The sequence below is a fragment of the Microtus pennsylvanicus genome, chromosome 4 (genome assembly GCF_037038515.1).
Source record: "Microtus pennsylvanicus isolate mMicPen1 chromosome 4, mMicPen1.hap1, whole genome shotgun sequence".
In the NCBI taxonomy this organism is placed as follows: Eukaryota; Metazoa; Chordata; class Mammalia; order Rodentia; family Cricetidae; genus Microtus; species Microtus pennsylvanicus.
In genome coordinates this window covers 40,568,321-40,581,391 of record NC_134582.1, presented here as the reverse complement: position 1 = coordinate 40,581,391, position 13,071 = coordinate 40,568,321, and the positions used below count along the sequence as shown (strand labels likewise).

The 13,071-nt window shown below is 35.7% G+C and overlaps 1 protein-coding gene across 5 annotated transcripts in view; it reads left to right on the top strand.

Moving 5' to 3' along the window:
• Tcerg1 (transcription elongation regulator 1) overlaps positions 1-13,071 on the top strand; it is a 49,777-nt gene that overhangs the window by 24,111 nt on the left and 12,595 nt on the right. For 3 of the 5 annotated variants that reach the window (XR_012910296.1, XM_075968746.1, XM_075968744.1), the window contains 7 exons: positions 2,096-2,256; positions 3,578-3,634; positions 3,772-3,838; positions 4,921-4,971; positions 6,262-6,397; positions 7,163-7,252; positions 12,897-13,015. Coding sequence is in view for 4 of the 5 variants with exons in the window: in XM_075968746.1 (XP_075824861.1) it covers positions 2,096-2,256; positions 3,578-3,634; positions 3,772-3,838; positions 4,921-4,971; positions 6,262-6,397; positions 7,163-7,252; positions 12,897-13,015 (681 nt within the window). In the remaining variant the exon portion in view is untranslated. The remainder of the gene's footprint in view (positions 1-2,095; positions 2,257-3,577; positions 3,635-3,771; positions 3,839-4,920; positions 4,972-6,261; positions 6,398-7,162; positions 7,253-12,896; positions 13,016-13,071) is intronic. The other 2 variants (XM_075968745.1, XM_075968747.1) reach the window with 1 other exon arrangement.

The following is a 13,071-nucleotide window of genomic DNA, read 5'->3' as shown; positions in this document are numbered from 1 at the left end:
TTATATTTGATTTGTTTAGCATTCTGTTTAACTTACTGGCTTTTTGAGGGCATCTCTTTTGTCTTCAGTCGTTACTTCAGGAATTATAGTACCCATATGTAACTTCCCCATTCTGTTATGGATAAACCCTGCAGGGCAGGGCCCTTTAAACCTGTACACACTGGCTTATGTCTTAGTTATCTTACATAGAACTGCTGTGTGCATTAAAATTCCATCAGGCAAATAGAATTTCAAAGAACTTAAGAAGAAGATGATATTTTGTATTGACAATTCCTGCCTTCATTGCTAAAGACACAGGCTTTGTTGAGTTATCAGCATGGAGAACGTTCCTTTTCAGACTGGTCTTCTGGGTTGGAACCTCTTAGTCCCTTTTCTTTAAAATTCTTCCCCCTTTTGGTTCTGTAGGATGTGAAGTTCTCGTTGGTAATTTCTTTTCCGAGAACCTTAATGATGTTCCTTCATATTTTGGTTTGTGGGGCTCTTGGATTAAAGTTCGCTCAGAGAAGTTTTGTCATTTCTTTCTCCCATCCCTAGTTATCGTGATTTTTGTACTTTAACAGCTGGTCCTGTCTAGGCCAGGTGTTTTGAAGTTATTTTGTTTGAGGTTTACCTGTATGAGCGAAGTCTGTGCTTTATATAAGCCTTTGGAAATATTATGTGTGTGTGTTTTGTCTTCGTGTGTGTCTGTCTCCCCATGCATCATGTGTGTAGTACCCAGGGAGACCAGAGGAGGGCATTGGAGCCATTGAAAAAAGAGTTACCTGTGAACTGCCATGTAGTGCTGCTAATTGAACGAGGTGCCTCTGGAAGAGGAGTCAGTGCTTTTAATTGCTGAGCCATCTCTCTAACCCCAGTTTTAGTTAATCAATTTTCTGTTTATCTTTAAAATTGTTTCTATTTCTTCTCTGAAAACAGCTGTTTTTTTTTTTCATTAATTTCAGATACAGTTTTTTTTATCCCATGAAATTTAGTTGTTACTGTGGAATCTGATTATTTCACCATAGGATCCTTTTCTCATTTCAATGTCCAGGTCACTTTGAGCTTGACAGTTGTTAATTTTTGATTGTCTAGAGAGATCTGGTTTCCTTTGGACTTTTGGCTGTCTGCTCTTATACAAACTATCATCAGATTAGAACTTGTAAAGGGGCATAAATGGCTACTTACTTCCTTATAGTTGCCTCTGTAAATTTTGACTCACTGTACTTCTATATATTTATTATGAAACTTATAAATCCTTTCTTACGCTTGATTTTTGTTATGACTTGAATTTTCTAATTGTAAAAATAGGATTAATGGACTGTAGTGGTTTGTGGGGTTCTAGTGTAGTTCTTTATATTTTATATCACCTATAATTAGATCATGTTTGCATTTGATATGTAATTTTGCTTTATTAAGAAATACTAAGAATTTATTGGGTACTGTGACTTGCTTTTTAAGCTGTAGAGTTTTTATGGTGTTAGTTTTTTTATTATTTAGAGAATACTTTATTAGTTTTTGTAATCAAACCCATGTAGATAAGACCTTATATATTTAATACAGTGTGTTACCCCTGAACAAATGGAAAGAAAAATTAAGTTCAACATTTTGAGACCAATATGGTTGTTAATTTCTGTACAATGGCGACTCAATGCAGTAAACTGGGATACTTTTTCCAAAATTGACAAAACTCAAATTATATATGTGTGTATATATTTATACTTATATAAATAAATCAATAATAGCAGTGTGTTATGCATCAATAGCAGCAACAGCTTTTTCAGGTTCTGCAGTCATTAGAACAAAATTATAGAGATATCTAGCACACTATAGCATTTTTGTTGCCTTTGAACTTTAAATAGTTTAAAATTTAGTGCTGTCAAATTGGGTGAATTCAGTTTGTAAACATTTTAAACTCTAACCACACATTGGTTTGCATTTTTTTAGCTACTTGGCCCTCTTTTGTTCTGAAAGCCATATGAAAACCATTATTAATTAGGATCTTTCCTTTTCTTACTACTTACTGACCTTTCGTCTTCTGAGAGTTAACATTAAAAGACATAGCCGTCAGAGTGCATTTTTGTAGTAGAGAAAAATGGTATTTTATCTTAATCTTCAGGTGTGTTGTTTGGACTGGCGATGAGCGGGTGTTCTTTTACAATCCCACCACTCGTCTTTCTATGTGGGACCGACCTGATGATTTGATTGGAAGGGCAGATGTTGACAAAATTATTCAAGAGCCCCCTCATAAGAAAGGATTGGAAGACATGAAGAAGCTAAGTAAGTTTTAAATTAGGAACTCATCCTCTGGATTTAACCCTTTTTTATTTTTTGATGGAAGTATAAATGCCATTTAAAATATTTAATGTTTAAAAATAGACTTATTCTGGTTTGATACAATAAAAATGTGAGAAATGTGAAGAATTTGGAAAAGGTTTTGTTTGATAGAACAGTCTTAACGTTGTGTGAAGGTTTTCAGTTAGTTTGAGATTTTGGAATTGTTGCTCTTGGCTTAGTGCTCATTAATGCCACTTGAAACACTCCTTAGATAGCTTTTCGTCTCCTTTTGTTACTAGTGATATATTTTGCAGTAATCAGACTATGCAGAATATTTTTATTTTGCTAAAATTTTGTAGACTACACAATGTAAACTTTTATGAAAATATAAGTAGCTAATCCTGCGGTGGCATGTACCTTTAACCTACCATGTGGGAGGCAGAGGCAGGTAGATCTCAGATCCAGGACAGTCTGGTCTGCAGAGTTTGTTCCAGACCAGCCAAGGCTACATACATAGTTACCTCCCATCCCCCTGAATCATTTGAACTAAATAATAACTTCCTTGTTGAATAAAGAAATCCTATCTCTTAAGAGATTTTGAAATCTACTTCCTGTACTGATAGTATTTCAGAACATTGGGTCAAAGATTTGTGTATAACTTTTTGTTATATATTTATTACACTTACGTTTATTCAGAGTATTTTACTCAGTTTTTATGTAACTCATATTCATAAATAATGTAGAAACATGGTAAGCAAATAATTTAAAACTTCTAATGTAATAAATCTTGATGTGGTCTTTAAAGTGGTCAAGAACTTTACATGGAATATACATGTATATATATGCATATATAATTTCTGTCATTTTGTGCTTTAAAGTACTTTGCAGATCAGTGTAACTGCCTCTCTGGTACTCTGTTACCATCTCTTTTTTCACCTTCAGCAGTATTTACTTTATAGGCATGATGATGTTATTTATAATCATAGTAGTGAATGGTGCCAAAAAATACACAATTTGCTTTTGGGGTTTTTTGGGAACATTTTCTTTATATTTGAGTCACATTTGTTGCATAATGTGCATCTATGAAAGTTTTATGAATTATGAATCAGGAGTATTATTTATTTGTAAAGTTAAAACTGGGAAAACTTGTACCTTTTAAAGTTAAGGGGTAGGTCGGAAACCTCAAAGTAAATTAAACTGTAGAATTGTCTTACTTGGCTTAGTGATTGTTAGGTAGGTATTTTACCCTGACTGCATTTTTTTAAAAAAGCTTGTGAATATGTGTATATAACTGTTGTAACAGTGTTTGAAATGTCTTTGCTAGGACACCCGGCTCCAACAATGCTGTCCATCCAAAAGTGGCAGTTCTCGATGAGTGCAAGTGAGTGCAGTAACTGCGAATGCAGCGTTTTCATGCATGAACACCCGTGTTCCGGTAGTCGTTAGCAGAGGAATCCAGGCTGAGATTCAGTAGTTATCTGCTAATGTTTATGCAGTCTTCTAAATTTTATCTTACAGTTAAAGAAGAACAAGAATTAATGGAAGAAATGAATGAAGATGAGCCTATTAAAGCAAAAAAGCGGAAGTAAGTAACACATAGTTTATGCATATCCAGGTAGATTTAGAGTATAGAGTTGATAAAATTATCAGTTTATGATTGGAAGTTAAATGTGTAGTACTTGTGACTAGGAAACAGTAGTCATAATTGCCTTCTTGGACCTGATATTAATCTTGTTTTGTAATGTAGAGATGATTTCCTTTCTATTAGAGTTCAGAATACTTGGTTATACAAATAGATATTATGAGGCTAGCTGACATTTTAGAATTCATTGATTAAATTTCTACAGTCTTAAGTAGGTCTAGATGTTATTAAAAAATAAAATTTCTCTTATCAACCTACACAAATGCCATTAAAAATGGATATCTTTTTTATATGTGCTTAGAGTATGATCTGCCTATTCCTAGAGTCTGGTCATTATTTCCTGGTGGGGAGTGGACTCAGTTAGAAATACTGTGAGAGACAATGGAAGAGGGTTGTAGCATTGGTGTGAATAGTCCTCTAGAACTGGGCAAAATGTGATGTTACTTTTATGGGTGGGAGTAAAGTTGGAGTATAAAGTGTATGTAAATGGGATTATTATTTTACAGCAAATAAGAAAGTTTGAGATCATTACTAGGGACTGGTTGGTAATAGTTCTGATTGAAAAAGAACAGACTGACTGCAGCCCAGTTGTGGCAAGATGAGTAGAACAACTCCTGTAAGAGTGGTTCCTTTAAATACCTGTCTGTTTATGGGCAGCAGTGTTACATTAAGAACAACTCCTGTAAGAGTGGTTCCTTTAAATACCTGTCTGTTTATGGGCAGCAGTGTTACATTAAGGTCTTATTAAAGAGAATTGCCGTAATCTACAACTGAGACAGCTCTTATTTTCACAATTGACCTTTTCATTGTTTAATCAAATGTAATTTTACTAGTTGTGGTTATTTTATGTTCTTTTTAGAAAATTGTAGAATTAGACATTTGTTTTCTTAATTATTGTAAATGATTGTATTCATTCTGTTTATTTGCCATATTTTTAGATATTTCTGTGATGTTAAACTTTTAGATTGTTTTTAATTGTTTGTTCTTATAGACATCTCTGTAAGGTTTTTAACTGCTTTTATCAGGAGAATGTCAAAGAAGTCCTTTATGTGGATTGCCCGAGCTTCTCTATTTAGGTACAAAGCTAAAAGCCTGTTTTTCCTGGCTTAGTTTTCTTTTTACTTATCTTATTGAGCTAGATAGTGATAGTTTGTATTGTGACATTTAGTATAATTCTGTAAAGGTTGATTCTATTATATTTGTTTGCTGTCTTTGAACTCCTTTAGCTATTTAAATAGTTCTTCAGTAAAGTAAGAAGGTATATTGCTTGGCAAATTGCTTTTCCTGTTTATTTTGTGCATGTCTTAGGTCTCAGACTGTCTTGCTAAGTTCCTGTAGGTCATAGGTGGTGTTTTCTGTTTCTTTTTGAGGCATTCCTTTATTCCCCAATTGCTAATTACCTGTCACTATTAATTAGTCTTTGTAGCTCATAGGCTACCTATAATATACTTTTGAATTTGCAGTAACTCGTGTAGGGAATATAAATGAATAATACTAGTTTTATATTCTTAGCAGATCATATTTAAGAAGGAAGATCTGTTCAAATACATTTGAATACATTGGTTTTAGTTTTTGGATTAGATATACAAATATAGTTCTTTTTCATAGTGCACATGTTTTGAGAGGTCACCTGATTTCATGTTTACAGTCTCCTTGTATACATACAAGTAATAGGCCCGACCTTAGCCCTGAAGTGCATTTTTTGGGTAAACAAGAAGTAAGCTAAGCCTTTGAACCATTTTATTTCCTACTGGTCCCTCCCACCTAACTACTCCTGTGCCCTTGTTGTTCTCTGTGACCTGCCCTTCAACTTAAACTTCTGCTTGACACCCAGAAAGTGAGTAATAAAAATGTCGAGTAGGTAAGGTGTTTATCTCAGACATCATACACTTGGCCAAGTTAGAAGACACTTTAATTTTATTCCTAAAATAAATATTTGAAATTATTAAGACTTTTTATCATCTTAATAGATTTTTAAATATTTTAAGAATTTATAATAAAATATTTTGGGAAATGCTAATTTTTTCTATGTATCAAGAACTAAAAATATATTCTATTTAATTCTACCGTAATTTTGCAAGCAATGCCTGAAAAGTTTTTTCATTTTAGTTCACCTTCTATATTAACTGGAGTAAGAGAGAAAATACATTAACTTTTTTTTTGACCAGTATAGCCATTGTAACGTTAGAAATGCATTATAATTTTATTATTAGAATGAAAGCTATGCCATATATTTTGTTTTAGATCCTCAGGATGATTTGTTTAGTCAAAAATATGCTGCTTAGTAGTGCCTTGAAAATTCCCCTGATTTTAAGAACTTAGTAAGATTTGTATTAATACCACCTTACGATTTATTTTTTTTATAGGAGAGATGATAATAAAGACATTGATTCAGAGAAAGAAGCTGCCATGGAAGCTGAAATTAAAGCTGCCCGAGAAAGGGCCATTGTCCCTCTGGAGGCTCGAATGAAGCAGTTCAAGGACATGCTGCTAGAGAGAGGGGTCAGAAAACAATCTTTGGGGGAGATATTTCTGTTTTATATAAGTAATATAAATATGTCTTGCTAAAAGGTCAAATCTAAGGTTAGTGCTCATAAAATTGGGGTGGGAAGGATAAGGGAAGCTATTAAATTACTGTACACTTTTGAAGTGGCCTTTTCCTTGGCTTATATCATGTTAAACTAAGTGGCATTTTGCTGTCCTTAAGTAAAAATAGCATTTAACATTTGTGGGGTCATATAATTTCGGTAACATGAATGAGTATTAACGTTGCAGAATTGCGGACTGCTTCAGATAGGTAAGGTATATATGATTCTTCCACTATCTTCAGAGTGGCTTTTGGTGAAAAAACCGATACTTTATGATATTGAGAGAAAGAAACTTTGGTTGTATTCGCAAATGTGTTTGAATAAGTAAGCCATTCTATTTTAAATCACAATATTGCTTTTAAGATTGCAGTTAAGGGTGTGAAATCAAAATGCAAATCTTCAAGGCCTTTTCTGATGTACTAAGGTTAAAATGTCACACAGTAGTGGTTATTTTAATGAGCAATGAAGTGTGTGTTATTTCTTTATAACAAAGAAATGGTCAGAGCCAATTAATGTGGAAATTTGCTGTTGCTAGCCTCCCACTGCTTATCATTTATTAGTGATGGGAACTTCACTATGGTTTTAATGTCTCCTTTATAAACAGATGCCCTGTAGATTTCAAGCAAAATTATGACCTTTCTGCTTAATTATGAGGCAATGCTTTCTTTTTATTTTAAAGGTGTCTGCTTTTTCAACGTGGGAGAAGGAGTTGCACAAGATAGTATTTGACCCTCGGTACTTGCTTCTCAATCCTAAAGAAAGAAAACAGGTAAAAGGAAATAAAATAGTGAGAACTTACTTAAATGAAATTTGATGTTTTAAGTGTTTAAACAAGCTCCCAGCCTGGCTGAGCTCGCAGTCACTCTGCGCTGCTCTCGTGTGCTGGAGTCACAGCACACACCCTTTAATTAACCTCCATCTGGTTTCTTTTTAACAGTACTTCACAACATACTTTTGCATCTTAGTGTTTAGGTCAGTGTGGAAGCTTTCCCAGTTCAGAAACAAGGTTATTTTTGCCACTTTCATATGAACATATATATTGTGCCTTATACTTAATGAAGTTATGTCTGCATTTATCAATTTATGCAAATTATGTAAATTTAGAGTAGAAAATAACAAAATAGAGTTTAAGAAAAACACCCATCTGTAATTCCCAGCAGACATGACCACTGTTCACTGCCTTCCTAACCAGTGTGCCAGTTTGTCTGTGTTTGTGAATACTGGGAAGTGTGGTACTTGGAATGTTTGTGTGCATGAATACTACATGTCTAAGCCACAAAGATGGACTCTTATCTTGTAGCCTCATATTTTTTAAATAGCCCCCTTTCTTCTTCTTCTATTTCTTTCATAGTCAAGTTTTTCTACATAGTAGCCGAGAGTCATTTAAGATTTAAGAGAAATTCGATTAAGTTGCTATTCTTAAAATTGTCTAATGTATTCTATTTCATTTAAGGTAAAACAGACTCTTGACATGGAATGTTTTACATGTGGTCATTGCTATATTCCTCTAAAGTTCTTCTCTGTGCATATTATAGCCACACCAACGGATAAGGCAACACACTTCTTTGCATAATCAGTTTGTATCAATATTCTCTTTACCTTTTTGTGGTTTTCTTATGGTTTTTGAATAGCACTGATAGCTCTAATTATCTGAAATTAGTAGATTGGAGTTGGCAGGGTAACTCACCTGACCTGAGTTTGATCTGCAGACGCACATGATGGAAGAAGAGAACCAGTCCCTGCAGATTGTTCTCTGCTCTCCATAGACATGCTGTGGCATCCATGCCCACATACATACTCCGCAGATAGATACACATGTATACATACAAATAGATAAGTGGAAATAAAATAAAATCACATTGTTTATCGTATGTTTCCCTCTCTTGCAGGATGTAAACTCTGTAAGGGCAGCAGTTTAGTTCTTGTTCTATATGGTGTCTGGATCAGTGACTATTATTTATAATAAAAAAAAACCTAGAAAACTTAACAGCACATTTTTTACATTACTAGAGGTTAAAATTTCTGTCTGAGTGAAACCCAAGTACTATTTAGAACTTAAGTTCTTCAACTTCTGGAGCATTGCAAGTTGGTAGATATTGAACTACTTCCTAGAACTGCAATACAGTAGTGGAGATGCTATTTCAAATAGAGCCTCTGTGGAGATACTGTCTTCATAAAGCTGTAGTGGTAGTTCTGAGGGGAAAGAGAAATTCATATTTGGCACTCAAGTATAAATATATATCTTAAGTGCTTGGTTTTATTATTTGCATGTGAATAAAAAATAAAGGATAAAGTAAATAGGTGCTTACTAAACATTTGCACATCATAATTTCCTATCCAAGTTTGTGTTTTGACCTCACAAAAATTTCAGTTTAATGTCTTAATCTAAAATTGCATCCTTCAGTTCTAACCATACGTTTTAGTTTATGGTTTGTCTTTAATCTTGTTTTGGATGAAAGGTATCCTAAAGGGTTAGAAATTTTTATTATATGTTGTGACAAATTATAAAACAGTGTTTTCACAGAAGTCTGTGGAGGAGTTTAGGCTCTGGTGTAGATAATTACTAACATTTGGATGAGTTATTGCTTTAATGTATGTAATTCAGAGTTTCAGAAAATTGACTGTTAGGATCAAGTTGCCAGCATGATTCTTTAGGATTGTGCATCTAGGCAATATTGATATGATAATTAGATAGTCTCGTGTTTTTGTAAACATACATATTTATGCAGGTGTGATGTGCATGTGTGAGTGCGTGCATGTGCAAACGGAGATTAGGAGTCAAGGTTGGGTGTCTTCCTTCCTCACTGTCCACCTTAGTTTTGTTAGTCTCTCGTTGAACCTGGAGCTTACTGATTTGGCTAGACTGGCTGGCCAGTAACCTTTATGGATCCTTTTGTCTTCATCCGCTCCCTCCCACCAGAGTCTGAGGTCCAGATGTACACCATTGTTTCTGACTTTCCTGTGGGTGCTGGGAATCTGAATTCAGTACCCATGCTTAAACTTTACTGGTGTTGCCATCCATCAGCCCCATAAACTATTTTATGAAGAAAAAGAACACTTAGAAAAGCAAAAATGATGAGTGAATATTTACAAGAGGAACATGTATGCATGTAAGTTACCAAGATCAAGAAATGTTACCAGCATCCCCAGAGCTGCCTAGGTGGTATAGTCCTTTTCTAATGTAGTTTTGCTTATATTTATAAAAGGAACTTAGCTTGGAATTACTTTTAAAACCTATCCACTCTCATTGTAACTGTTGCATTCATGAATTGAAATTAAAAGAAAATGATGGTTTAAAATAGGGCACATTCAACCAAGTATATTGGAAAGCGTGACAGGAATAAGGAGCTATTTGAGAGCATATTTTTTATTTTCTATGATGTGCATCTCAGTAATTCATAGCATTCATTGGTCTGGACTATCTTAAAGGAGGAGATATATAATTCTTTCAAGTATCGAAAAAGTTGGTAGAGGCTGTTGTGGTAATATTGACACTCAGAAAGCAGAGATGCAGAGGCTTTCATTTATGTTCCTGCTTCAAGGAAAGAAGTTACTTTTAATATATTATGTAATACTTGGGTGATTAGGAAGATAGGAGAAAAGAGGCTTTCCTGTGACTTAAGGAGTGTTGTTTGTCTCTCTCTGGCAGGGTAAGGTAATCTAGAGTTTCAGTACATACAGTTTTGTTGATGGTACTGTGTGTAGACTGGCCTGGCGAGAGGCATTTTAGGAAACATTTTCTGTTTATCTCATGTGTATTTATGGACCTTCTGATGCTGGAGTGAGACCTTTTCCCCCACAGCTCTCTGAATTCACCTTCTCTTTGGCTGTCATCTTCAGAGATGAACTCTGATCATTTGGAAGGCCTCTTTCATCCATTTGTAGGGTTGGCTCCATCATGAGGTTTTTGTCTGGTTTTCATTGGGGTAGTACTGTAGATGAAGGTGTTCTATGAGCTGAGTAATGCTCTGCTGCTGAGTTCCTCCTTGGTGTGTACATTGAAGATGGATATTCCCATGTAGTCTGGGCTGCTTTCAAGATTGTGCTCCATCTGCCTTCATTGTGCCCAATCAGAGGTGGTTTTTGTTGTACTTATTTTTGCTGCTTTCATCCCTTTTTAGCTTACAATGAAGTGGGGGGTGGGTGTTGATAACTTACTGAGTTTTACATATTTGAGGAAGCCTTGTTTGTGTCTTTTTTGGCACTGTAGGGCTGGCTAAGTATTGTTTCTTAAGGATTTTGCGTTGCTTTTTAATGTTCAGAGATATTTTTGAAGCTGTAGTGTTACCTATTATTTTCTTGATTCCCTTAGGCCCAGTAAATATGTACATTCTCTCTCAACCCTTTGTGATCTGATGGTGTTCCAGTGAGATTTGTCCGAGTAGATTACATTATGCAATACAGAAATTGCTGTTTTTCAGTTTTGGGAAATTCTCTTTCATTCATTACTTTTGTTGTCACTATTATTGTTACTTTTTGAGTTTCATACACGCATGCATATCAACCCCAGCTCTTCCCAGACCCTCCGTTGCCATGACTGCTTCCCAGCTCACGTCCTCTTTTCATAGCCCACTGAGTCCAGGTCAGTGCTTTCCTGTGTGCAAGGGTATAGGCCACTGACTGGATCACAGGTAACCTAGTGGGACATTCTACTCAACAGTCCTTAATTGCTGAAGTCTTCATTTTTATGTAAGTCCTGTAGCTCTTCCTCTTTTGTGCTGGACTTTGCCCTGGGCTGGTCTTAACCAGGTCGTTTTCAGGCAGTCACAGCCTCTGGCTCCTCCTCAACATCTGCTTTAGCAGTAGTTCCAATTCCTCTTCCACAGTGCTCCCTGCACTATGGGAGGAGTGTGATGCAGGTGTCTCATTTAGGGTTGAGAACTCTAGAGCTACTCATTCTTTATTAATAGCCATCGACTGCAAAAAGGAGGTTCTATGATGAGGGCTGAAAGCTTGAGTAAATTTTGGGTATAGAGATAAGTGTTTAGAAGAAAGTTTGACACTATACACGTTTATAAAAATAATAATACTAGGTTCTCTGTATGGTGCATGAACTTCCCAGTCACAGTTTCTCCAAATTTGTTTTGTTTTGTTTTGAAGCAGCAGATTTACTTTTCTGAGTTCTGGGTTCATCCCCAGCCTCTCTCTTGCGCCTTTTTTCCCCCTTCCCTTTTTTTCTGTGGTATTGGATATTGAACCCCTGGTCTTCCATGTGTCGGGCATGTGCTCTGCCGCTGAACTAAATCCATAGCCCTCATCCTTAAATCCTGTTCTTTTTAAATGCGCTTTCCCTCACTATTGTTAGCCAACTTGTTCAGTTCAAATTTTACTTTTTTCCACATCAATTTCTAAGGTTTTTTTAGGTTTCTTTTATAGTTAGTTTCATAACTTGTTTAATTGTGTGTGTTGTGTCCCCCCCCCTTTCCTTTGTAACTTTGATTTTGACAGAGTCCTAAACCAGATTCCTTTGAACTCTTGCCTCATGGTGAAGAGTGAAGCACCAAAACAGCTTGCCATCTGGGTGGGCTCCCATGGTGACACTTCTGCAAAGATGCTCTGGTTATGGCTAATATTGTCAGTTTGACAGAATCTGGACTTACCCAGGAAGACAAGTCTTTGGGCATGCCTCTGAGGGATTACTTAGATTAGTAATTGAGGGGAGTAGCCCCAACCCCCATAGTTCAGAGAGAACTGTGCCTCAGTTCTGAGATGCAGTTTTTATTCTGGCATGCTGCTTTCAGAAATCATGTTGCCTCAAGATAGGAGATACTCGTTTATTTGACCTTTTAGAACAGGGAGCAAACTTCTTAAGGGCCAGATACTAAGTGGGGAGATAGTATAGAATAGACTTAAGTATTGACGTAGAATTAAATTATGGACTCTGTGCTTCTGACTTGGCTAGAATGAGTTCAAGAGGACTATGGTTTAGCTTGGATGTCTCTGTTTGAAATACTTATATATTGTACCAATGGGAGAAAATTATGAAACTTTTCTTTGTTTCTCTTTTTCTATTTTGTCCCAGACTGCTAAATGGAGAGCCATATACTTGTGCACTATTTTGGTGAAACTTTGAAGTGAGATTTGCTGGAGATAATGTACTGTTAATTATCTATACTTAGTATACAGGCCCTAGTACAGTTTGGATGGAGTCTTTGTTTTATAATTTTCTATTGACTGCATTATAGCCGGGCGGTGGTGGCGCACGCCTTTAATCCCAGCACTTGGGAGGCAGAGGCAGGCGGATCTCTGCGAGTTCGAGACCAGCCTAGTCTACAAGAGCTAGTTCCAGGACAGGCTCCAAAACCACAGAGAAACCCTGTCTCGAAAAACAAAAAAAAGACTGCATTATAAAATTGGTATTTCTCTCTCTCTTTTTTTTTCTTTTTTTTTGTGTGTGTGGGGGTCTGTGGTAGGTGTTTGATCAGTATGTCAAGACCAGAGCAGAGGAAGAACGCAGAGAAAAGAAAAACAAAATAATGCAAGCCAAGGAAGATTTCAAAAAAATGATGGAAGAAGCAAAGTTTAATCCAAGGTATGTGTTTTACCAGTCACATCTGAGTATGTATTTCCCTCATAATCAAGTGTGTA